Source organism: Oncorhynchus clarkii, chromosome 18 (genome assembly GCF_045791955.1).
Source record: "Oncorhynchus clarkii lewisi isolate Uvic-CL-2024 chromosome 18, UVic_Ocla_1.0, whole genome shotgun sequence".
NCBI classification, from domain to species: domain Eukaryota; kingdom Metazoa; phylum Chordata; class Actinopteri; order Salmoniformes; family Salmonidae; genus Oncorhynchus; species Oncorhynchus clarkii.
This window is the reverse complement of record NC_092164.1, coordinates 16691018-16716038: the sequence shown is the minus strand read 5'-3', so window position 1 is coordinate 16716038 and position 25021 is coordinate 16691018. Positions and strand designations below refer to the sequence as shown.

The following is a 25021-nucleotide window of genomic DNA, read 5'->3' as shown; positions in this document are numbered from 1 at the left end:
TTTGTGTGTTTTATGTTATGCTGAAATGCCAGAGTAAAACCTGATTCTCAACTGAGAATCATTTGAGAATTGTCTGAGAATGAACCACTCTGTGTCTGTCTGTCTTATCTGTCTCTGTGTGTAAAGAATTATTGTGTGAAGCTGTCTCCCTCCTGATTGGTCTGGTCTGATTGTGACTCCTTCCTGTTTGTACGGTGCCTAGCATGATGAAGCCATCTGATTTATCTACCGTTGTTTTGTTCACTCTTTTCTGTTGGTTTACCATTTTATTTGAACACTTTGATAGCATCTTATGTCCTTTGAACATGATCAGTTCATCATAAACAACTTAATTTATTTAAAAAAGAACCATGTTTAAGAGATTTTATGAAATACATTAGCATTTCTGAAAACAAAAGACGAGAACATCTGAAGCTGTTGTCCTTAATCAAATGCTGTAGAACTCCGTTACCCAGAATGCAACAGTTCGGTAAGGTGTGTGTGTGAGTGGGTCATGGATGTATATTTCGTGACTACAAACACATTCATCCAAAAAACATTACATTCGCCGAGACCCACTCCCTCAAATTACAAACAAGTGTAGGGGGTGACACTTTTGTCTGGGAATTAAACTTCCAGACTGCTCATGGTCATTACACTAAAATTACTGTTATGGAGGCAGGTTGCATTTTAGAATGTTAGCAATAAAGAGCTGTGCTGATTGAACTTGTGTGTGTGTGTGTGTGTGTGTGTGTGAGGTGATGGGTGATGGGTGTATCACTCTCTCAATCTGGTGAACAGACTGCTGATCACTACTGTTGGACTCTGTCTTTAAAATAAAAACTATAGACCTCTTTGTTTCTGAACGACCAACTCATCACTAATGTTTTGGTTTCTATGTTTTGTAAAACAGAAAAATAAATGATACTAGAACATTATTCTGTTTTTTTAAAACGTATTTTTGTTTAGATTGTGTGTGTGTGTGTGTAGGGGTTGCAGTGAGGGGTTATCAGCTGAGGCCACTGACCCTCAGACTTTGTCCCTGTAGAAGGTATATCATTAACTTTACCTAATAATGTCTCTCCCTGTGTGTGTCTGTGTGTGTTACACCTCCCCCCTCATTTAGAGCCTGCTGAGCTCAGGATGACCAGGGTGTGTGTGAACAGTGGATACCAGCCCAGACACTGTGTGTGTGTTCACTAATCACTATCACAGAGTTGAACCACCATGAAAACAGGGTGACAAACACAACCTAAGACAGGAGGTGAAGTGTGTTAGGCACCATGTGTGATGGTAATGATGACATGAATGATGAACAGCCACCAGTAAGGTGTACAGATAGAGAGGTGCTCTGCTCCGGTGTGTCTTTCTGTCCAGTGCTGTGTGTATGTCGAGATGAGTGCGTGGACACAGCGTGATCCCAGCGATTGATGATTACCCTGGAAGTGTGTGTGTGATCAGTTCGTGTTGTTGGAGCTGGTGTCGAGACTCTGAACCTGTCATGGAATCGGGAAAGGTAAGATCTCTCTCCGTACACTTTTACACACTCTAGCTCTCTCTCACAAACACACACACACACACACACACACGCACACACACTCGTTTTGAGGTATCTAATCCATTTACTAAACAGATGTTGAAAGCCAAGCTGTTCGTTTCATAATGTAGTAAAAGTTCCTACTGTTCAATACTGACTGACCGATGCTCTGTAGCTACACACAAGGACAGGAGTGAGTGTGTGTGTGTGTGTGTGTGTGTGTCATGATTAATCCGAGGGAGAGTACCATTGATTTGACAGTTCATTTGTTGATGGCATGAGAGAGCTGGTTCTATCAGTGATTCATCTGTTTTTTAGTTCTGACAGAAATACATCTGGAAACAGGAACAGCAGCAAGCAGTCTGTGTTTTATTCCATCATTGACACACCTTTATCACTTTGTTAGGGGGCAGAGCAGCTTTAATATTCCAGACAGATTGTCGCTTCCATCAGTGTAATTGACTGCATCATTTCCAATCCCACACACATATTTTTTTTGTAAATATAGATTATTTTAAATATATATATTTTTTTAATACATTTCCCTTGTTTATTTTTCCCCCTAACCCTTCCACCCCTCCCCTAATTGGAGTAAACTAATGAACAACAACACTTAGGCTTCTACTTCTACTTCCGTACTACATACATTTCACAGACAATATATTCTAGTTATCGTTTGTTTTCAGTCCCGTCCTTCAGCTGCAGTAACCTCAACCCCTCCCCTCTATCTCTGAAGATCAGTTTGGATTTCTAGCTGCAGTAACCTCAACCCCTCCCCTCTATCTCTGAAGATCAGTTTGGATTTCTAGCTGCAGTAACCTCAACCCCTCCCCTCTATCTCTGAAGATCAGTTTGGATTTCTAGCTGCCATAGATTTTCCACTGTGAGATGTTTCACAAAAAGCTCTGAACCTTTCTGTTCTCGTAGTTTCTACAGATTGCAAATGAAAGATAAACACTTTCGCTTAGAGTATTATTATATTATTGGCCGATTTGACTATGACTTATCAAATCACCCAGCAGTGCAATTTGCAGAGTTGGCTCCAAGTAAACTTTGCAATTGTTTAGCCATTCCTGAACCTGCGACCAAAAACAAGCTACATATGGGCAGTACAAGAACAAGTGAGCTTATGATTCTGTCTCTTCGCAGCAAAATCTGCAGAGCTGGGATGGTTGTATCCCAATATATATAACATTCTACTGGCTGCAAGAATGTACTATAATCATTTACATGGAGAAACTCAAAGTTTTTGTCTCAGTTCATAGACCATGTGCCATGGAATCGGTACATCCAACTATTTTTCAACCTGTATGGCGCCACGGTCAACATTTAGGTCCTCAAGTAAAACTGACGTGCAGTTGAAGTCGAATGTTTACGTACACCTTAGCCAAACACATTTAAACTCAGTTTTTCACAATCCCTGACATTTACTCCAAGTAAAACTGCCCTGTCTTGGGCCAGTTAGGATCACCACTTTATTTTAAGAATGTGACATGTCAGAATTATAGTAGAGAGAATGATTTATTTCAGCTTTTATTTCTTTCATCACATTCCCAGTGGGTCAGAAGTTTACATACACTCAATTAGTATTTGGTAGCATTGCCTTTAAATAGTTTAACTTGGAACAAACGTTTCAGGTAGCCTTCAACAAGCTTCCCACAATAAGTTGGGTGAATTTTGGCAAATTCCTCCTGACAGAGCTGGTGTAACTGAGTCAGGTTTGTTGGCCTCCTTGCTCGCACACGTTTTTTCAGTTCTGCCCAGAAATGTTCAATAGGATTGAGGGCTTTGTGATGGCCACTCCAATACCTTGACTTTGTTGTCCTTAAGCCATTTTTCCACAACTTTGGAAGTATGCTTGGGGTCATTGTCCATTTGGAAGACCCATTTGCGACCAAGCTTTAACTTCCTGACCGATGTCTTGAGATGTTGCTTCAATATAGCCACATAATTTTCATTCCTCATGATGCGGTTTATTTTGTGAAGTGCACCAGTCCCTCCTGCAGCGAAGCACACCCACAACATGATGCTGCCTCCCCCGTGATTCACGGTTGGGATGGTGTTCTTTGGCTTGCAAGCCTCCCCCTTTTTCCTCCAAACATAACTTTGGTCATTATGGCCAAACAGTTATATTTTTGCTTCATCAGACCAGAGGACATTTGTTCAAAAAGTACGATCTTTGTCCCCATGTGCAGTTGCAAACCTGAGCGGCCTTTCAGGTTATGTCGATATAGGACTCGTTTCACTGTGGATATAGATACATTTGTACCTGTTTCCTCCAGCATCTTCACAAGGTCCTTTGCTGTTGTTCTGGGATTGAATTGCACTTTTCGCACCAAATTGTGTTCATCTCTAGGAGACAGAACGCGTCTCCTCCTGAGCGGTATGACGGCTGCGTGGTCCCATGGTGTTTATACTTGTGTACTATTGTTTGTCAGATGAACGTGGTACCTTCAGGCATTTGGAAATTCCTCCCAAGGATGACCCAGACTTGTGGAGGTCTACAATTTACTTTTAGGTCTTGGCTGATTTATTTTGATTTTCCCATGATGTCAAGCAAAGAGGCAGTGAGTTTGAAGGTAGGCCTTGAAATACATCCACAGGTACACCTCCAACTGACTCAAATGATGTCAATTAGCCTATCAGAAGCTTCTAAAGCCATAATATAATTTTCTGGAATTTCCCATGCTGTTTAAAGACATACTTTATGTAAACTTCTGACCCACTGGAATTGTGATACAGTGAATTATAAGTGAAATAATCTGTCTGTAAACAATTGTTGGAAAAATGACTTGTGTCATGCACAAAGTAGATGTCCTAACGGACTTGCCAAAACTAGTTTGTTAACAAGACATTTGTGGAGTGATTGAAAAACGAGTTTTAAGGATTCCAACCTAAGTATGTAAACTTCTGACTTCAACTGTATTTTTGTATTTATTACAGGTTTTTTGTTGTTGACAATTTTGGTCTTTAATGCAGGGCCAACAAACAAGTTGCCTACCTTCTCCCTACCTTTCCACTTGCCTCCATTTTTGCGGTAATGCTGCAATCAGTCGGTTGTAATTTTGGACAGAGCAGAAATTTCCATATATTTTTATTAACAGCATGTGTCACACACCTAATTCAGCTAGTCAAGTAAATATCAAGCCCTTGATTAGTTGAATCAGGAAACCGTAACACTGAGTAATGTGAAGATGTTTTGTTGCTCTGTTATAAGCAGTATTTTACAGCAGGTGGGATGGTGCATTGAACTGGTTCCCTGCCCACTAGGTCAGCTCATTACAGGCACCTTTTCACATCTGTGTGTCCTACAGCAGCTGACAGGCACTCTAACCCTAGCAGTGTTTTCAGCAGTCCTGGGTTCTCTACAGTACGGATACAGCCTGGGAGTCATCAATGCGCCACAGAAGGTACACACACACACTGTCTATTTTAGTCATGAGTAAACAGCAAGTACTATTACAAACCTTTACTTTGTTTCCTAGGTGATAGAGCAGCATTATGGGCGGTCCCTGGGGGTGCTCCCTGAGGAGCCTCTCCTCCTATCAGAGAACTGTACAGGGACAGAGAAGCAGGAAGTGCATCCCTCTGTGGTCATGTATTGGTCTCTGTCTGTGTCGATCTTCTCCATCGGGGGCGTGATGTCATCCTTCCTGGTGGGCTTCGTTGGAGACCTGAGAGGAAGGTGTGTGTGAGCATCCGAACCTCCCTCTTCCTCAATCTTTCTCAAGACGAAACTGAATGCACTTGTGTGATTGACTGGGTTTGAACTCGGGTCGTCTGTATGCCACAAGACTGTGTTAGCCCACTGAGCTAATGCCTATGCTGTCTGTGCAGGGTGAAGGGCATGTTGATGGTGAATGTGTTAGCAGTAATAGCAGGTCTACTGATGGTGATGGCTAAGATGTGGAAACCTCACGTCATGGTCATCGCTGGACGATGTGTCATGGGATTCTACTGTGGTGAGTAATCAATAAATGAAGTCACACACTAGACTACATCAGGAAGGAAGTATTTGGCCCAGCTCTGTCCACCAACAAAGCTGGTACTGATGCCCCCCCCCCCCCCTCTCAATTACATTTAAATTCAAGCTCTTTATAGATAATATACAAAAGTAGGTACAAAAGTAGAGATAGATAATATACAAAAGTGAAATAAACAATAAAAATGAACAGTAACATCACACTCATAAACATTCCAAAATAATAAAGACATTTCAAATGTCATATTACGTGCAAATAGTTAAAGTACAAAAAGGAAAATAAATAAACATAAATATGGGTTGTATTTACAATGGTGTTTGTTTTTCACTGGTTGCCCTTTTCTTGTGGCAACAGGTCACAAATCTTGCTGCTGTGATGGCACACTGTGGTATTTCACCCAGTAGATATGGGAGTTTATCTAAACCGGGTTTGTTTTCAAATTCTGAGGTTTCCACCTCATTTTGTGGGCAGTGTGCACATAGCCTGTCTTATCTTGAGAGCCAGGTTTCCCTAAGGCGACATTTCTCAAAAGCAAGGCCATGTTCACTGAGTCTGTACATAGTCAAAGCTTTCCTTAATTTTGGGTCAGTCACAGTGGTCAGGTATTCTGCCACTGTGTGCTCTCTGTTTAGGGCCAAATAGCATTCTAGTTTGCTCTGTTTTTTTGTTAATTCTTTCCAATGTGTCAAGTAATCATCTTTTTGTTTTCTCATGATTTGGTTGGGTCTAATTGTGTTGCTGTCCTGGGGCTCTGTGGGGTGTGTTTGTGTTTGTGAACAGAGCCCCAGGACCAGCTTGCTTAGTGGACTCTTCTCCAGTTTCATCTCTCTGTAGGTGATGGCTTTGTTATGGAAGGTTTGGGAATCATTTCCTTTTAGGTGGTTGTAGAATTTAACAGCTCTTTTCTGGATTTTGATAATTAGTGGGTATCGGCCTAATTCTGCTCTGCCTGCATTATTTGGTGTTTTACGTTTACGTCTCTCTCTCCCCTTCTCTCTCTCTCTCTCCCCTTCTCTCTCTCTCTCTCTCTCCCCCCTTCTCTCTCTCTCTCTCTCTCTCCCCTTCTCTCTCTCTCTCTCTCTCTCTCTCTCTCTCCCCTTATCTCTCTCTCTCTCTCTCTCCCCTTCTCTCTCTCTCTCTCTCCCCTTCTCTCTCTCTCTCTCCCCCCTTCTCTCTCTCTCTCTCCCCTTCTCTCTCTCTCTCCCCTTCTCTCTCTCTCTCTCTCTCTCTCTCTCTCTCTCTCTCTCTCTCTCTCCCCTTCTCTCTCTCTCTCTCTCTCTCTCTCTCTCTCTCTCCCCTTCTCTCTCTCTCCCCTTCTCTCTCTCTCCCCTTCTCTCTCTCCCCTCTCTCTCTCTCTCTCTCTCTCTCTCTCTCTCTCTCTCTCTCTCCCCTTCTCTCTCTCTCTTTCTCAGGTCTGTCCTCAGGGTTAGTTCCTATGTATATAGGGGAGATAGCTCCCATGGCCTACAGAGGATCTCTAGGAACCTTACATCAGCTGGCTATTGTTAGTGGTATACTACTGAGTCAGGTAAGAACCCCCCCACACACACACACACACACACACACACACACACACACACACACACACACACACACACACACACACACACACACACACACACACACACACACACACACACTATCCCCCTGGCACTGTCTGTCCTCTAATCTCTATCCCCCTGCTACTGTCTGTCCTCTAATCTCTATCCCCCTGGTACTGTCTGTCCTCTAATCTCTATCCCCCCGGTACTGTCTGTCCTTTATCCTCTATCCCCCTGTCATTGTCTGTCCTCTAATCTCTGTCCCCCTGTCACTGTCTGTGTCCGTCCCTAATCTCTGTCCCCCTGTCTCTCTCTGTGTCAGTCCCTAATCTCTACCCCCCTGTCACTGTCTGTCCTCTAATCTCTGTCCCCCTGTCACTGTCTGTGTCCGTCCCTAATCTCTGTCCCCCTGTCTCTCTCTGTGTCCGTCCCTAATCTCTGTCCTCCTGTCTCTCTCTGTGTCTGTCTTTAATCTCTGTCCCCCTGTCTCTCTATGTGTCTGTCCCTCATCTCTGTCCCCCTGTCTCTCTCTGCGTCTGTCCCTAATCTCTGTCCACCTGTCTCCCTGTGTCTGTCCCTCATCTCTGTCCCCCTGTCTCTCTCTGTGTCCATCCCTAATCTCTGTCCTCCTGTCTCTCTCTGTGTCCGTCCCTAATCTCTGTCCCCCTGTCTCTCTCTGTGTCCGTCTTTAATCTCTGTCCTCCTGTCTCTCTCTGTGTTTGTCCCTAATCTCTGTCCTCCTGTCTCTCTTTGTGTCTGTCCCTAATCTCTGTCCCCCTGTCTCTCTCTCTGTCTGTCCCTAATCTCTGTCCCCCTGTCTCTCTCTGTGTCTGTCCCTAATCTCTGTCCCCCTGTCTCTCTCTGTGTCTGTCCCTAATCTCTGTCCCCTGTCTCTCTCTGTGTCTGTCCCTCATCTTTGTCCCCCTGTCCCCCAGGTGCTAGGTCTAGAGTTCCTCCTGGGTAATGACTACTACTGGCCGCTGCTGCTGGGTCTGTCTGGAGCTCCTGCTGTTTTACAGTCTCTACTGCTGCCACTGTGCCCTGAAAGTCCCAGATACCTCTACATCAAGAGAGGCATGGTGGAGGAGGCCAAAAATAGTATGTACTGTAGAAATCTCAGATCTCTCTTAGAAAATACAGTACCAGTCAAAAGTTTGGACCTACTCATTCAAGGGTTTTTCTTTATTTGTACTACTTTCTACATTGTATAATAGTAGTGAAGACATCACAACTATGAAATAGCAGATATGGAATCATGTAGTAACCAAAAAAGGGTTAAACAAATCAAAATATATTTTATATTTGAGATTCTTCAAAGTAGCCACCCTTTGCCTTCATGACAGTTTTCCACACTCTTGGCATTCTCTCAACCAGCTTCATGAGGTAGTCACCTGGAATGCATTTCAATTAACAAGTGTGCCTTGTTAAAAGTTAATTTGTGGAATTTCTTTCCTTGTTAGTGCGTTTGAGCCAATCAGTTGTGTTGTGACAAGGTAGGGGTGGTATACAGAAGATAGCCCTATTTATTAAATTATGAAGTCCATATTATGGCAAGAACAGCTCACCTAATAAGACAGAAGAATTACTCCAGATATAACAGACTGACCCTAGCCCCCGACACAAACTACTGCAGCATAAATACTGGAGGCTGAGACAGGAGGGGTCAGGAGACACTGTGGCCCCATCCGATGATACCCCCGGACAGGGCCAAACAGGCAGGATATAACCCCACCCACCTTGCCAAAGCACAGCGCCCACACCACTAGAGGGATATCTTCAACCACCAACTTACCATCCTGAGACAAGGCCGAGTATAGCCCACAAAGATCTCCGCCACGGCACAACCCAAGGGGGGGGGGGGCAACCCAGACAGGAAGATCACATCAGTGACTCAACCCACTCGAGTGGGTTGTTATTTCATAGTTTATGTCGTCGCTATTATTCTACAATGTAGAAAATAGTATAAATAAATAATAACCCTTGAATGAGTAGGTGTGTCCAAAATACACACTTGCTGTGTGTGTGTGCGTTTTTAGGTCTGCGTCGTCTGAAGGGAGAGTATGACCCATCAGCTGACCTGGAGGAGATGAGGAGGGAGAAGGAGGAGGTGGAGAAGGAGGCGCAAGTCTCTATCGCTGTACTGGTACGTTCTATAGCGCTCTAAATGTGTCTGTAGTCCTGAATTAATAATGTGATATGTGTCTGTAGTCCTGTATTAATAATGTGATATGTGTCTGTAGTCCTGTATTAATAATGTGATATGTGTCTGTAGTCCTGTATTAATAATGTGATATGTGTCTGTAGTCCTGTATTAATAATATGATATGTGTCTGTAGTCCTGTATTAATAATGTGATATGTGTCTGTAGTCCTGTATTAATAATATGATGTGTGTCTGTAGTCCTGTATTTATAATGTGATATGTGTCTGTAGTCCTGTATTAATAATGTGATATGTGTCTGTAGTCCTGTATTAATAATGTGATGTGTGTCTGTAGTCCTGTATTAATAATGTGATATGTGTCTGTAGTCCTGTATTAATAATATGATATGTGTCTGTAGTCCTGTATTAATAATGTGATATGTGTCTGTAGTCCTGTATTAATAATATGATATGTGTCTGTAGTCCTGTATTAATAATATGATATGTGTCTGTAGTCCTGTATTAACAATGTGATATGTGTCTGTAGTCCTGTATTAATAATGTGATGTGTGTCTGTAGTCCTGTATTAATAATGTGATATGTGTCTGTAGTCCTGTATTTATAATGTGATATGTGTCTGTAGTCCTGTATTAATAATATGATATGTGTCTGTAGTCCTGTATTAATAATGTGATATATGTCTGTAGTGCTGTATTTATAATGTGATATATGTCTGTAGTGCTGTATTTATAATATGATATATGTCTGTAGTCCTGTATTAATAATGTGATGTGTGTCTGTAGTCCTGTATTAATGCTGTAATATGTCTGTGGTCTTCTAGGTGCGGTCGTCTCTCTACAGGCAGCAGCTGTTTGTAGCCCTGATGATGCATCTCTCACAACAACTGTCTGGAATTAACGCTGTGAGTTACTGAGAGAGAGGGAACAACTGTCTGGAATCAACGCTGTGAGTTACTGAGAGAGAGGGAACAACTGTCAGGAATCAACACTGTGAGTTACTGAGAGAGAGGGAACAACTGTCTGGAATCAACGCTGTGAGTTACTGAGAGAGAGGGAACAACTGTCAGGAATCAACACTGTGAGTTACTGAGAGAGAGGGAACAACTGTCTGGAATTAACGCTGTGAGTTACTGAGAGAGAGGGATCAACTGTCTGGAATCAACGCTGTGAGTTACTGAGAGAGAGGGAACAACTGTCTGGAATCAACGCTGTGAGTTACTGAGAGAGAGGGAACAACTGTCAGGAATCAACACTGTGAGTTACTGAGAGAGAGGGAACAACTGTCTGGAATTAACGCTGTGAGTTACTGGGAGAGAGGGAACAACTGTCTGGAATTAACACTGTGAGTTACTGAGAGAGAGGGAACAACTGTCAGGAATCAACACTGTGAGTTACTGAGAGAGAGGGAACAACTGTCAGGAATCAACGCTGTGAGTTACTGAGAGAGGGGGAGAGAGGGAACAATTGTCAGGAATCAACACTGTGATTTACTGAGAGAGAGGGAACAACTGTCTGGAATCAACACTGTGAGTTACTGAGAGAGGGGGAGAGAGGGAACAACTGTCTGGAATCAACGCTGTGATTTACTGAGAGAGAGGGAACAACTGTCAGGAATTAACGCTGTGAGTTACTGAGAGAGAGGGAACAACTGTCAGGAATCAACGCTGTGAGTTACTGAGAGAGAGGGAACAACTGTCAGGAATTAACGCTGTGAGTTACTGAGAGAGAGGGAACAACTGTCTGGAATTAACACTGTGAATTACTGAGAGAGGGGGAGAGAGGGAACAACTGTCAGGAATCAACACTGTGATTTACTGAGAGAGAGGGAACAACTGTCTGGAATCAACACTGTGAGTTACTGAGAGAGGGGGAGAGAGGGAACAACTGTCTGGAATCAACACTGTGATTTACTGAGAGAGAGGGAACAACTGTCAGGAATTAACGCTGTGAGTTACTGAGAGAGAGGGAACAACTGTCAGGAATCAACGCTGTGAGTTACTGAGAGAGAGGGAACAACTGTCAGGAATCAACGCTGTGAGTTACTGAGAGAGAGGGAACAACTGTCAGGAATCAACACTGTGAGTTACTGAGAGAGGGGGAACAACTGTCAGGAATTAACGCTGTGATTTACTGAGAGAGAGGGAACAACTGTCAGGAATTAACGCTGTGAGTTACTGAGAAAACGGGGGAGAGAGGGAACAACTGTCTGGAATCAACGCTGTGAGTTACTGAGAGAGAGGGAACAACTGTCAGGAATTAACGCTCTGAGTTACTGAGAAAACCGGGGAGAGAGGGAACAACTGTCAGGAATCAACACTGTGAGTTACTGAGAAAACGGGGGAGAGAGGGAACAACTGTCTGGAATCAACGCTGTGAGTTACTGAGAGAGAGGGAACAACTGTCTGGAATTAACGCTGTGAGTTACTGAGAGAGAGGGAACAACTGTCTGGAATCAACATTGTGAGTTACTGAGAGAGAGGAAACAACTGTCTGGAATCAACGCTGTGAGTTACTGAGAGAGAGGGAACAACTGTCAGGAATCAACACTGTGAGTTACTGAGAAAGAGGGAACAACTGTCTGGAATTAACGCTGTGAGTTACTGAGAGAGAGGGAGAGAGGGAACAACTGTCAGGAATCAACACTGTGAGTTACTGAGAGAGAGGGAACAACTGTCTGGAATCAACACTGTGAGTTACTGAGAGAGAGGGAACAACTGTCAGGAATTAACGCTGTGAGTTACTGAGAGAGAGGGAACAACTGTCTGGAATTAACACTGTGAGTTACTGAGAGAGGGGGAGAGAGGGAACAACTGTCAGGAATCAACACTGTGATTTACTGAGAGAGAGGGAACAACTGTCTGGAATCAACACTGTGAGTTACTGAGAGAGGGGGAGAGAGGGAACAACTGTCTGGAATCAACGCTGTGATTTACTGAGAGAGAGGGAACAACTGTCAGGAATTAACGCTGTGAGTTACTGAGAGAGAGGGAACAACTGTCAGGAATCAACGCTGTGAGTTACTGAGAGAGAGGGAACAACTGTCAGGAATCAACGCTGTGAGTTACTGAGAGAGAGGGAACAACTGTCAGGAATCGACACTGTGAGTTACTGAGAGAGGGGGAACAACTGTCAGGAATTAACGCTGTGATTTACTGAGAGAGAGGGAACAACTGTCAGGAATTAACGCTGTGAGTTACTGAGAAAACGGGGGAGAGAGGGAACAACTGTCTGGAATCAACGCTGTGAGTTACTGAGAGAGAGGGAACAACTGTCAGGAATTAACGCTGTGAGTTACTGAGAAAACGGGGGAGAGAGGGAACAACTGTCAGGAATCAACGCTGTGAGTTACTGAGAAAACGGGGGAGAGAGGGAACAACTGTCTGGAATCAACGCTGTGAGTTACTGAGAGAGAGGGAACAACTGTCTGGAATTAACGCTGTGAGTTACTGAGAGAGAGGGAACAACTGTCTGGAATCAACATTGTGAGTTACTGAGAGAGAGGAAACAACTGTCTGGAATCAACGCTGTGAGTTACTGAGAGAGAGGGAACAACTGTCAGGAATCAACACTGTGAGTTACTGAGAAAGAGGGAACAACTGTCTGGAATTAACGCTGTGAGTTACTGAGAGAGAGGGAGAGAGGGAACAACTGTCAGGAATCAACACTGTGAGTTACTGAGAGAGAGGGAACAACTGTCTGGAATTAACGCTGTGAGTTACTGGGAGAGAGGGAACAACTGTCTGGAATTAACACTGTGAGTTACTGAGAGAGAGGGAACAACTGTCAGGAATCAACACTGTGAGTTACTGAGAGAGAGGGAACAACTGTCAGGAATCAACGCTGTGAGTTACTGAGAGAGAGGGAACAACTGTCTGGAATTAACGCTGTGAGTTACTGAGAGAGAGGGAACAACTGTCTGGAATCAACATTGTGAGTTACTGAGAGAGAGGAAACAACTGTCTGGAATCAACACTGTGAGTTACTGAGAGAGAGGGAACAACTGTCAGGAATCAACACTGTGAGTTACTGAGAAAGAGGGAACAACTGTCTGGAATTAACGCTGTGAGTTACTGAGAGAGAGGGAGAGAGGGAACAACTTTCAGGAATCAACACTGTGAGTTACTGAGAGAGAGGGAGCAACTGTCAGGAATCAACGCTGTGAGTTACTGAGAGAGGGGGAGAGAGGGAACAACTGTCAGGAATCAACACTGTGATTTACTGAGAGAGAGGGAACAACTGTCTGGAATCAACACTGTGAGTTACTGAGAGAGAGGGAGAGAGGGAACAACTGTCTGGAATCAACGCTGTGATTTACTGAGAGAGAGGGAACAACTGTCAGGAATTAACGCTGTGAGTTACTGAGAGAGAGGGAACAACTGTCAGGAATCAACGCTGTGAGTTACTGAGAGAGAGGGAACAACTGTCAGGAATTAACGCTGTGAGTTACTGAGAGAGAGGGAACAACTGTCTGGAATTAACACTGTGAGTTACTGAGAGAGGGGGAGAGAGGGAACAACTGTCAGGAATCAACACTGTGATTTACTGAGAGAGAGGGAACAACTGTCTGGAATCAACACTGTGAGTTACTGAGAGAGGGGGAGAGAGGGAACAACTGTCTGGAATCAACGCTGTGATTTACTGAGAGAGAGGGAACAACTGTCAGGAATTAACGCTGTGAGTTACTGAGAGAGAGGGAACAACTGTCAGGAATCAACGCTGTGAGTTACTGAGAGAGAGGGAACAACTGTCAGGAATCAACGCTGTGAGTTACTGAGAGAGAGGGAACAACTGTCAGGAATCAACACTGTGAGTTACTGAGAGAGGGGGAACAACTGTCAGGAATTAACGCTGTGAGTTACTGAGAAAACGGGGGAGAGAGGGAACAACTGTCTGGAATCAACGCTGTGAGTTACTGAGAGAGAGGGAACAACTGTCAGGAATTAACGCTGTGAGTTACTGAGAAAACGGGGGAGAGAGGGAACAACTGTCAGGAATCAACGCTGTGAGTTACTGAGAAAACGGGGGAGAGAGGGAACAACTGTCTGGAATCAACGCTGTGAGTTACTGAGAGAGAGGGAACAACTGTCTGGAATTAACGCTGTGAGTTACTGAGAGAGAGGGAACAACTGTCTGGAATCAACATTGTGAGTTACTGAGAGAGAGGAAACAACTGTCTGGAATCAACGCTGTGAGTTACTGAGAGAGAGGGAACAACTGTCAGGAATCAACACTGTGAGTTACTGAGAAAGAGGGAACAACTGTCTGGAATTAACGCTGTGAGTTACTGAGAGAGAGGGAGAGAGGGAACAACTGTCAGGAATCAACACTGTGAGTTACTGAGAGAGAGGGAACAACTGTCTGGAATCAACACTGTGAGTTACTGAGAGAGAGGGAACAACTGTCAGGAATTAACGCTGTGAGTTACTGAGAGAGAGGGAACAACTGTCTGGAATTAACACTGTGAGTTACTGAGAGAGGGGGAGAGAGGGAACAACTGTCAGGAATCAACACTGTGATTTACTGAGAGAGAGGGAACAACTGTCTGGAATCAACACTGTGAGTTACTGAGAGAGGGGGAGAGAGGGAACAACTGTCTGGAATCAACGCTGTGATTTACTGAGAGAGAGGGAACAACTGTCAGGAATTAACGCTGTGAGTTACTGAGAGAGAGGGAACAACTGTCAGGAATCAACGCTGTGAATTATTGAGAGAGAGGGAACAACTGTCAGGAATCAACGCTGTGAGTTACTGAGAGAGAGGGAACAACTGTCAGGAATCAACACTGTGAGTTACTGAGAGAGGGGGAACAACTGTCAGGAATTAACGCTGTGATTTACTGAGAGAGAGGGAACAACTGTCAGGAATTAACGCTGTGAGTTACTGAGAAAACGGGGGAGAGAGGGAACAACTGTCTGGAATCAACGCTGTGAGTTACTGAGAGAGAGGGAACAACTGTCTGGAATTAACGCTGTGAGTTACTGGGAGAGAGGGAACAACTGTCTGGAATTAACACTGTGAGTTACTGAGAGAGAGGGAACAACTGTCAGGAATCAACACTGTGAGTTACTGAGAGAGAGGGAACAACTGTCAGGAATCAACGCTGTGAGTTACTGAGAGAGGGGGAGAGAGGGAACAACTGTCAGGAATCAACACTGTGATTTACTGAGAGAGAGGGAACAACTGTCTGGAATCAACACTGTGAGTTACTGAGAGAGGGGGAGAGAGGGAACAACTGTCTGGAATCAACGCTGTGATTTACTGAGAGAGAGGGAACAACTGTCAGGAATTAACGCTGTGAGTTACTGAGAGAGAGGGAACAACTGTCAGGAATCAACGCTGTGAGTTACTGAGAGAGAGGGAACAACTGTCAGGAATTAACGCTGTGAGTTACTGAGAGAGAGGGAACAACTGTCTGGAATTAACACTGTGAGTTACTGAGAGAGGGGGAGAGAGGGAACAACTGTCAGGAATCAACACTGTGATTTACTGAGAGAGAGGGAACAACTGTCTGGAATCAACACTGTGAGTTACTGAGAGAGGGGGAGAGAGGGAACAACTGTCTGGAATCAACGCTGTGATTTACTGAGAGAGAGGGAACAACTGTCAGGAATTAACGCTGTGAGTTACTGAGAGAGAGGGAACAACTGTCAGGAATCAACGCTGTGAGTTACTGAGAGAGAGGGAACAACTGTCAGGAATCAACGCTGTGAGTTACTGAGAGAGAGGGAACAACTGTCAGGAATCAACACTGTGAGTTACTGAGAGAGGGGGAACAACTGTCAGGAATTAACGCTGTGAGTTACTGAGAAAACGGGGGAGAGAGGGAACAACTGTCTGGAATCAACGCTGTGAGTTACTGAGAGAGAGTGAACAACTGTCAGGAATTAACGCTGTGAGTTACTGAGAAAACGGGGGAGAGAGGGAACAACTGTCAGGAATCAACGCTGTGAGTTACTGAGAAAACGGGGGAGAGAGGGAACAACTGTCTGGAATCAACGCTGTGAGTTACTGAGAGAGAGGGAACAACTGTCTGGAATTAACGCTGTGAGTTACTGAGAGAGAGGGAACAACTGTCTGGAATCAACATTGTGAGTTACTGAGAGAGAGGAAACAACTGTCTGGAATCAACGCTGTGAGTTACTGAGAGAGAGGGAACAACTGTCAGGAATCAACACTGTGAGTTACTGAGAAAGAGGAAACAACTGTCTGGAATTAACGCTGTGAGTTACTGAGAGAGAGGGAAAGAGGGAACAACTGTCAGGAATCAACACTGTGAGTTACTGAGAGAGAGGGAACAACTGTCTGGAATCAACACTGTGAGTTACTGAGAGAGAGGGAACAACTGTCAGGAATTAACGCTGTGAGTTACTGAGAGAGAGGGAACAACTGTCTGGAATTAACACTGTGAGTTACTGAGAGAGGGGGAGAGAGGGAACAACTGTCAGGAATCAACACTGTGAGTTACTGAGAGAGAGGGAACAACTGTCAGGAATCAACGCTGTGAGTTACTGAGAGAGGGGGAGAGAGGGAACAACTGTCAGGAATCAACACTGTGATTTACTGAGAGAGAGGGAACAACTGTCTGGAATTAACACTGTGAGTTACTGAGAGAGAGGGAACAACTGTCAGGAATCAACACTGTGAGTTACTGAGAGAGAGGGAACAACTGTCAGGAATCAACGCTGTGAGTTACTGAGAGAGGGGGAGAGAGGGAACAACTGTCAGGAATCAACACTGTGATTTACTGAGAGAGAGGGAACAACTGTCTGGAATCAACACTGTGAGTTACTGAGAGAGGGGGAGAGAGGGAACAACTGTCTGGAATCAACGCTGTGATTTACTGAGAGAGAGGGAACAACTGTCAGGAATTAACGCTGTGAGTTACTGAGAGAGAGGGAACAACTGTCAGGAATCAACGCTGTGAGTTACTGAGAGAGAGGGAACAACTGTCAGGAATTAACGCTGTGAGTTACTGAGAGAGAGGGAACAACTGTCTGGAATTAACACTGTGAGTTACTGAGAGAGGGGGAGAGAGGGAACAACTGTCAGGAATCAACACTGTGATTTACTGAGAGAGAGGGAACAACTGTCTGGAATCAACACTGTGAGTTACTGAGAGAGGGGGAGAGAGGGAACAACTGTCTGGAATCAACGCTGTGATTTACTGAGAGAGAGGGAACAACTGTCAGGAATTAACGCTGTGAGTTACTGAGAGAGAGGGAACAACTGTCAGGAATCAACGCTGTGAGTTACTGAGAGAGAGGGAACAACTGTCAGGAATCAACGCTGTGAGTTACTGAGAGAGAGGGAACAACTGTCAGGAATCAACACTGTGAGTTACTGAGAGAGGGGGAACAACTGTCAGGAATTAACGCTGTGAGTTACTGAGAAAACGGGGGAGAGAGGGAACAACTGTCTGGAATCAACGCTGTGAGTTACTGAGAGAGAGTGAACAACTGTCAGGAATTAACGCTGTGAGTTACTGAGAAAACGGGGGAGAGAGGGAACAACTGTCAGGAATCAACGCTGTGAGTTACTGAGAAAACGGGGGAGAGAGGGAACAACTGTCTGGAATCAACGCTGTGAGTTACTGAGAGAGAGGGAACAACTGTCTGGAATTAACGCTGTGAGTTACTGAGAGAGGGGGAGAGAGGGAACAACTGTCAGGAATCAACACTGTGAGTTACTGAGAGAGAGGGAACAACTGTCAGGAATCAACGCTGTGAGTTACTGAGAGAGGGGGAGAGAGGGAACAACTGTCAGGAATCAACACTGTGATTTACTGAGAGAGAGGGAACAACTGTCTGGAATTAACACTGTGAGTTACTGAGAGAGAGGGAACAACTGTCAGGAATCAACACTGTGAGTTACTGAGAGAGAGGGAACAACTGTCAGGAATCAACGCTGTGAGTTACTGAGAGAGGGGGAGAGAGGGAACAACTGTCAGGAATCAACACTGTGAGTTACTGAGAGAGAGGGAACAACTGTCTGGAATCAACACTGTGAGTTACTGAGAGAGGGGGAGAGAGGGAACAACTGTCTGGAATCAACGCTGTGATTTACTGAGAGAGAGGGAACAACTGTCAGGAATTAACGCTGTGAGTTACTGAGAGAGAGGGAACAACTGTCAGGAATCAACGCTGTGAGTTACTGAGAGAGAGGGAACAACTGTCAGGAATTAACGCTGTGAGTTACTGAGAGAGAGGGAACAACTGTCTGGAATTAACACTGTGAGTTACTGAGAGAGGGGGAGAGAGGGAACAACTGTCAGGAATCAACACTGTGATTTACTGAGAGAGAGGGAACAACTGTCTGGAATCAACACTGTGAGTTACTGAGAGAGGGGGAGAGAGGGAACAACTGTCTGGAATCAACGCTGTGATTTACTGAGAGAGAGGGAACAACTGTCAGGAATTAACGCTGTGAGTTACTGAGAGAGAGGGAACAACTGTCAGGAATCAACGCTGTGAGTTACTGAGAGAGAGGGAACAACTGTCAGGAATCAACGCTGTGAGTTACTGAGAGAGAGGGAACAACTGTCAGGAATCAACACTGTGAGTTACTGAGAGAGGGGGAACAACTGTCAGGAATTAACGCTGTGAGTTACTGAGAAAACGGGGGAGAGAGGGAACAACTGTCTGGAATCAACGCTGTGAGTTACTGAGAGAGAGTGAACAACTGTCAGGAATTAACGCTGTGAGTTACTGAGAAAACGGGGGAGAGAGGGAACAACTGTCAGGAATCAACGCTGTGAGTTACTGAGAAAACGGGGGAGAGAGGGAACAACTGTCTGGAATCAACGCTGTGAGTTACTGAGAGAGAGGGAACAACTGTCTGGAATTAACGCTGTGAGTTACTGAGAGAGAGGGAACAACTGTCTGGAATCAACATTGTGAGTTACTGAGAGAGAGGGAACAACTGTCAGGAATTAACGCTGTGAGTTACTGAGAGAGAGGGAACAACTGTCTGGAATTAACACTGTGAGTTACTGAGAGAGGGGGAGAGAGGGAACAACTGTCAGGAATCAACACTGTGATTTACTGAGAGAGAGGGAACAACTGTCTGGAATCAACACTGTGAGTTACTGAGAGAGGGGGAGAGAGGGAACAACTGTCTGGAATCAACGCTGTGATTTACTGAGAGAGAGGGAACAACTGTCAGGAATTAACGCTGTGAGTTACTGAGAGAGAGGGAACAACTGTCAGGAATCAACGCTGTGAGTTACTGAGAGAGAGGGAACAACTGTCAGGAATCAACGCTGTGAGTTACTGAGAGAGAGGGAACAACTGTCAGGAATCAACACTGTGAGTTACTGAGAGAGGGGGAACAACTGTCAGGAATTAACGCTGTGAGTTACTGAGAAAACGGGGGAGAGAGGGAACAACTGTCTGGAATCAACGCTGTGAGTTACTGAGAGAGAGTGAACAACTGTCAGGAATTAACGCTGTGAGTTACTGAGAAAACGGGGGAGAGAGGGAACAACTGTCAGGAATCAACGCTGTGAGTTACTGAGAAAACGGGGGAGAGAGGGAACAACTGTCTGGAATCAACGCTGTGAGTTACTGAGAGAGAGGGAACAACTGTCTGGAATTAACGCTGTGAGTTACTGAGAGAGAGGGAACAACTGTCTGGAATCAACATTGTGAGTTACTGAGAGAGAGGAAACAACTGTCTGGAATCAACGCTGTGAGTTACTGAGAGAGAGGGAACAACTGTCAGGAATCAACACTGTGAGTTACTGAGAAAGAGGAAACAACTGTCTGGAATTAACGCTGTGAGTTACTGAGAGAGAGGGAAAGAGGGAACAACTGTCAGGAATCAACACTGTGAGTTACTGAGAGAGAGGGAACAACTGTCTGGAATCAACACTGTGAGTTACTGAGAGAGAGGGAACAACTGTCAGGAATTAACGCTGTGAGTTACTGAGAGAGAGGGAACAACTGTCTGGAATTAACACTGTGAGTTACTGAGAGAGGGGGAGAGAGGGAACAACTGTCAGGAATCAACACTGTGATTTACTGAGAGAGAGGGAACAACTGTCTGGAATCAACACTGTGAGTTACTGAGAGAGGGGGAGAGAGGGAACAACTGTCTGGAATCAACGCTGTGATTTACTGAGAGAGAGGGAACAACTGTCAGGAATTAACGCTGTGAGTTACTGAGAGAGAGGGAACAACTGTCAGGAATCAACGCTGTGAGTTACTGAGAGAGAGGGAACAACTGTCAGGAATCAACGCTGTGAGTTACTGAGAGAGAGGGAACAACTGTCAGGAATCGACACTGTGAGTTACTGAGAGAGGGGGAACAACTGTCAGGAATTAACGCTGTGATTTACTGAGAGAGAGGGAACAACTGTCAGGAATTAACGCTGTGAGTTACTGAGAAAACGGGGGAGAGAGGGAACAACTGTCTGGAATCAACGCTGTGAGTTACTGAGAGAGAGGGAACAACTGTCAGGAATTAACGCTGTGAGTTACTGAGAAAACGGGGGAGAGAGGGAACAACTGTCTGGAATCAACGCTGTGAGTTACTGAGAGAGAGGGAACAACTGTCTGGAATCAACGCTGTGAGTTACTGAGAGAGAGGGAACAACTGTCTGGAATTAACGCTGTGAGTTACTGAGAGAGAGGGAACAACTGTCTGGAATCAACATTGTGAGTTACTGAGAGAGAGGAAACAACTGTCTGGTATCAACGCTGTGAGTTACTGAGAGAGAGGGAACAACTGTCTGGAATCAACACTGTGAGTTACTGAGAGAGAGGGAACAACTGTCAGGAATTAACGCTGTGAGTTACTGAGAGAGAGGGAACAACTGTCTGGAATTAACACTGTGAGTTACTGAGAGAGGGGGAGAGAGGGAACAACTGTCAGGAATCAACACTGTGATTTACTGAGAGAGAGGGAACAACTGTCTGGAATCAACACTGTGAGTTACTGAGAGAGGGGGAGAGAGGGAACAACTGTCTGGAATCAACGCTGTGATTTACTGAGAGAGAGGGAACAACTGTCAGGAATTAACGCTGTGAGTTACTGAGAGAGAGGGAACAACTGTCAGGAATCAACGCTGTGAATTACTGAGAGAGAGGGAACAACTGTCAGGAATCAACGCTGTGAGTTACTGAGAGAGAGGGAACAACTGTCAGGAATCAACACTGTGAGTTACTGAGAGAGGGGGAACAACTGTCAGGAATTAACGCTGTGATTTACTGAGAGAGAGGGAACAACTGTCAGGAATTAACGCTGTGAGTTACTGAGAAAACGGGGGAGAGAGGGAACAACTGTCTGGAATCAACGCTGTGAGTTACTGAGAGAGAGGGAACAACTGTCTGGAATTAACGCTGTGAGTTACTGGGAGAGAGGGAACAACTGTCTGGAATTAACCCTGTGAGTTACTGAGAGAGAGGGAACAACTGTCAGGAATCAACACTGTGAGTTACTGAGAGAGAGGGAACAACTGTCAGGAATCAACGCTGTGAGTTACTGAGAGAGGGGGAGAGAGGGAACAACTGTCAGGAATCAACACTGTGATTTACTGAGAGAGAGGGAACAACTGTCTGGAATCAACACTGTGAGTTACTGAGAGAGGGGGAGAGAGGGAACAACTGTCTGGAATCAACGCTGTGATTTACTGAGAGAGAGGGAACAACTGTCAGGAATTAACGCTGTGAGTTACTGAGAGAGAGGGAACAACTGTCAGGAATCAACGCTGTGAGTTACTGAGAGAGAGGGAACAACTGTCAGGAATTAACGCTGTGAGTTACTGAGAGAGAGGGAACAACTGTCTGGAATTAACACTGTGAGTTACTGAGAGAGGGGGAGAGAGGGAACAACTGTCAGGAATCAACACTGTGATTTACTGAGAGAGAGGGAACAACTGTCTGGAATCAACACTGTGAGTTACTGAGAGAGGGGGAGAGAGGGAACAACTGTCTGGAATCAACGCTGTGATTTACTGAGAGAGAGGGAACAACTGTCAGGAATTAGCGCTGTGAGTTACTGAGAGAGAGGGAACAACTGTCAGGAATCAACGCTGTGAGTTACTGAGAGAGAGGGAACAACTGTCAGGAATCAACGCTGTGAGTTACTGAGAGAGAGGGAACAACTGTCAGGAATCAACACTGTGAGTTACTGAGAGAGGGGGAACAACTGTCAGGAATTAACGCTGTGAGTTACTGAGAAAACGGGGGAGAGAGGGAACAACTGTCTGGAATCAACGCTGTGAGTTACTGAGAGAGAGGGAACAACTGTCAGGAATTAACGCTGTGAGTTACTGAGAAAACGGGGGAGAGAGGGAACAACTGTCAGGAATCAACGCTGTGAGTTACTGAGAAAACGGGGGAGAGAGGGAACAACTGTCTGGAATCAACGCTGTGAGTTACTGAGAGAGAGGGAACAACTGTCTGGAATTAACGCTGTGAGTTACTGAGAGAGAGGGAACAACTGTCTGGAATCAACATTGTGAGTTACTGAGAGAGAGGAAACAACTGTCTGGAATCAACGCTGTGAGTTACTGAGAGAGAGGGAACAACTGTCAGGAATCAACACTGTGAGTTACTGAGAAAGAGGAAACAACTGTCTGGAATTAACGCTGTGAGTTACTGAGAGAGAGGGAAAGAGGGAACAACTGTCAGGAATCAACACTGTGAGTTACTGAGAGAGAGGGAACAACTGTCTGGAATCAACACTGTGAGTTACTGAGAGAGAGGGAACAACTGTCAGGAATTAACGCTGTGAGTTACTGAGAGAGAGGGAACAACTGTCTGGAATTAACGCTGTGAGTTACTGAGAGAGAGGGAACAACTGTCAGGAATCAACGCTGTGAGTTACTGAGAGAGAGGGAACAACTGTCAGGAATTAACGCTGTGAGTTACTGAGAGAGAGGGAACAACTGTCTGGAATTAACACTGTGAGTTACTGAGAGAGGGGGAGAGAGGGAACAACTGTCAGGAATCAACACTGTGATTTACTGAGAGAGAGGGAACAACTGTCTGGAATCAACACTGTGAGTTACTGAGAGAGGGGGAGAGAGGGAACAACTGTCTGGAATCAACGCTGTGATTTACTGAGAGAGAGGGAACAACTGTCAGGAATTAGCGCTGTGAGTTACTGAGAGAGAGGGAACAACTGTCAGGAATCAACGCTGTGAGTTACTGAGAGAGAGGGAACAACTGTCAGGAATCAACGCTGTGAGTTACTGAGAGAGAGGGAACAACTGTCAGGAATCAACACTGTGAGTTACTGAGAGAGGGGGAACAACTGTCAGGAATTAACGCTGTGAGTTACTGAGAAAACGGGGGAGAGAGGGAACAACTGTCTGGAATCAACGCTGTGAGTTACTGAGAGAGAGGGAACAACTGTCAGGAATTAACGCTGTGAGTTACTGAGAAAACGGGGGAGAGAGGGAACAACTGTCAGGAATCAACGCTGTGAGTTACTGAGAAAACGGGGGAGAGAGGGAACAACTGTCTGGAATCAACGCTGTGAGTTACTGAGAGAGAGGGAACAACTGTCTGGAATTAACGCTGTGAGTTACTGAGAGAGAGGGAACAACTGTCTGGAATCAACATTGTGAGTTACTGAGAGAGAGGAAACAACTGTCTGGAATCAACGCTGTGAGTTACTGAGAGAGAGGGAACAACTGTCAGGAATCAACACTGTGAGTTACTGAGAAAGAGGAAACAACTGTCTGGAATTAACGCTGTGAGTTACTGAGAGAGAGGGAAAGAGGGAACAACTGTCAGGAATCAACACTGTGAGTTACTGAGAGAGAGGGAACAACTGTCTGGAATCAACACTGTGAGTTACTGAGAGAGAGGGAACAACTGTCAGGAATTAACGCTGTGAGTTACTGAGAGAGAGGGAACAACTGTCTGGAATTAACACTGTGAGTTACTGAGAGAGGGGGAGAGAGGGAACAACTGTCTGGAATCAACGCTGTGATTTACTGAGAGAGAGGGAACAACTGTCAGGAATTAACGCTGTGAGTTACTGAGAGAGAGGGAACAACTGTCAGGAATCAACGCTGTGAATTACTGAGAGAGAGGGAACAACTGTCAGGAATCAACGCTGTGAGTTACTGAGAGAGAGGGAACAACTGTCAGGAATCAACACTGTGAGTTACTGAGAGAGGGGGAACAACTGTCAGGAATTAACGCTGTGATTTACTGAGAGAGAGGGAACAACTGTCAGGAATTAACGCTGTGAGTTACTGAGAAAACGGGGGAGAGAGGGAACAACTGTCTGGAATCAACGCTGTGAGTTACTGAGAGAGAGGGAACAACTGTCAGGAATTAACGCTGTGAGTTACTGAGAAAACGGGGGAGAGAGGGAACAACTGTCTGGAATCAACGCTGTGAGTTACTGAGAGAGAGGGAACAACTGTCTGGAATCAACGCTGTGAGTTACTGAGAGAGAGGGAACAACTGTCTGGAATTAACGCTGTGAGTTACTGAGAGAGAGGGAACAACTGTCTGGAATCAACATTGTGAGTTACTGAGAGAGAGGAAACAACTGTCTGGAATCAACGCTGTGAGTTACTGAGAGAGAGGGAACAACTGTCAGGAATCAACACTGTGAGTTACTGAGAAAGAGGGAACAACTGTCTGGAATTAACGCTGTGAGTTACTGAGAGAGAGGGAGAGAGGGAACAACTGTCAGGAATCAACACTGTGAGTTACTGAGAGAGAGGGAACAACTGTCTGGAATTAACGCTGTGAGTTACTGGGAGAGAGGGAACAACTGTCTGGAATTAACACTGTGAGTTACTGAGAGAGAGGGAACAACTGTCAGGAATCAACACTGTGAGTTACTGAGAGAGAGG

The 25021-nt window shown here is 45.0% G+C and overlaps 1 protein-coding gene across 1 annotated transcript in view; it reads left to right on the top strand.

Moving 5' to 3' along the window:
• Positions 1–1099: 1099 nt before the first annotated feature.
• LOC139373086 (solute carrier family 2, facilitated glucose transporter member 2-like) overlaps positions 1100–25021 on the top strand; it is a 35247-nt gene continuing 11325 nt past the window's right edge. The window contains exons 1-8 of the mRNA XM_071113180.1: positions 1100–1495; positions 4831–4926; positions 5002–5201; positions 5354–5478; positions 6912–7027; positions 7976–8138; positions 9077–9183; positions 10023–10103. Of these exons, the coding sequence (XP_070969281.1) occupies positions 1481–1495; positions 4831–4926; positions 5002–5201; positions 5354–5478; positions 6912–7027; positions 7976–8138; positions 9077–9183; positions 10023–10103 (903 nt within the window). The 5' untranslated portion in view covers positions 1100–1480. The remainder of the gene's footprint in view (positions 1496–4830; positions 4927–5001; positions 5202–5353; positions 5479–6911; positions 7028–7975; positions 8139–9076; positions 9184–10022; positions 10104–25021) is intronic.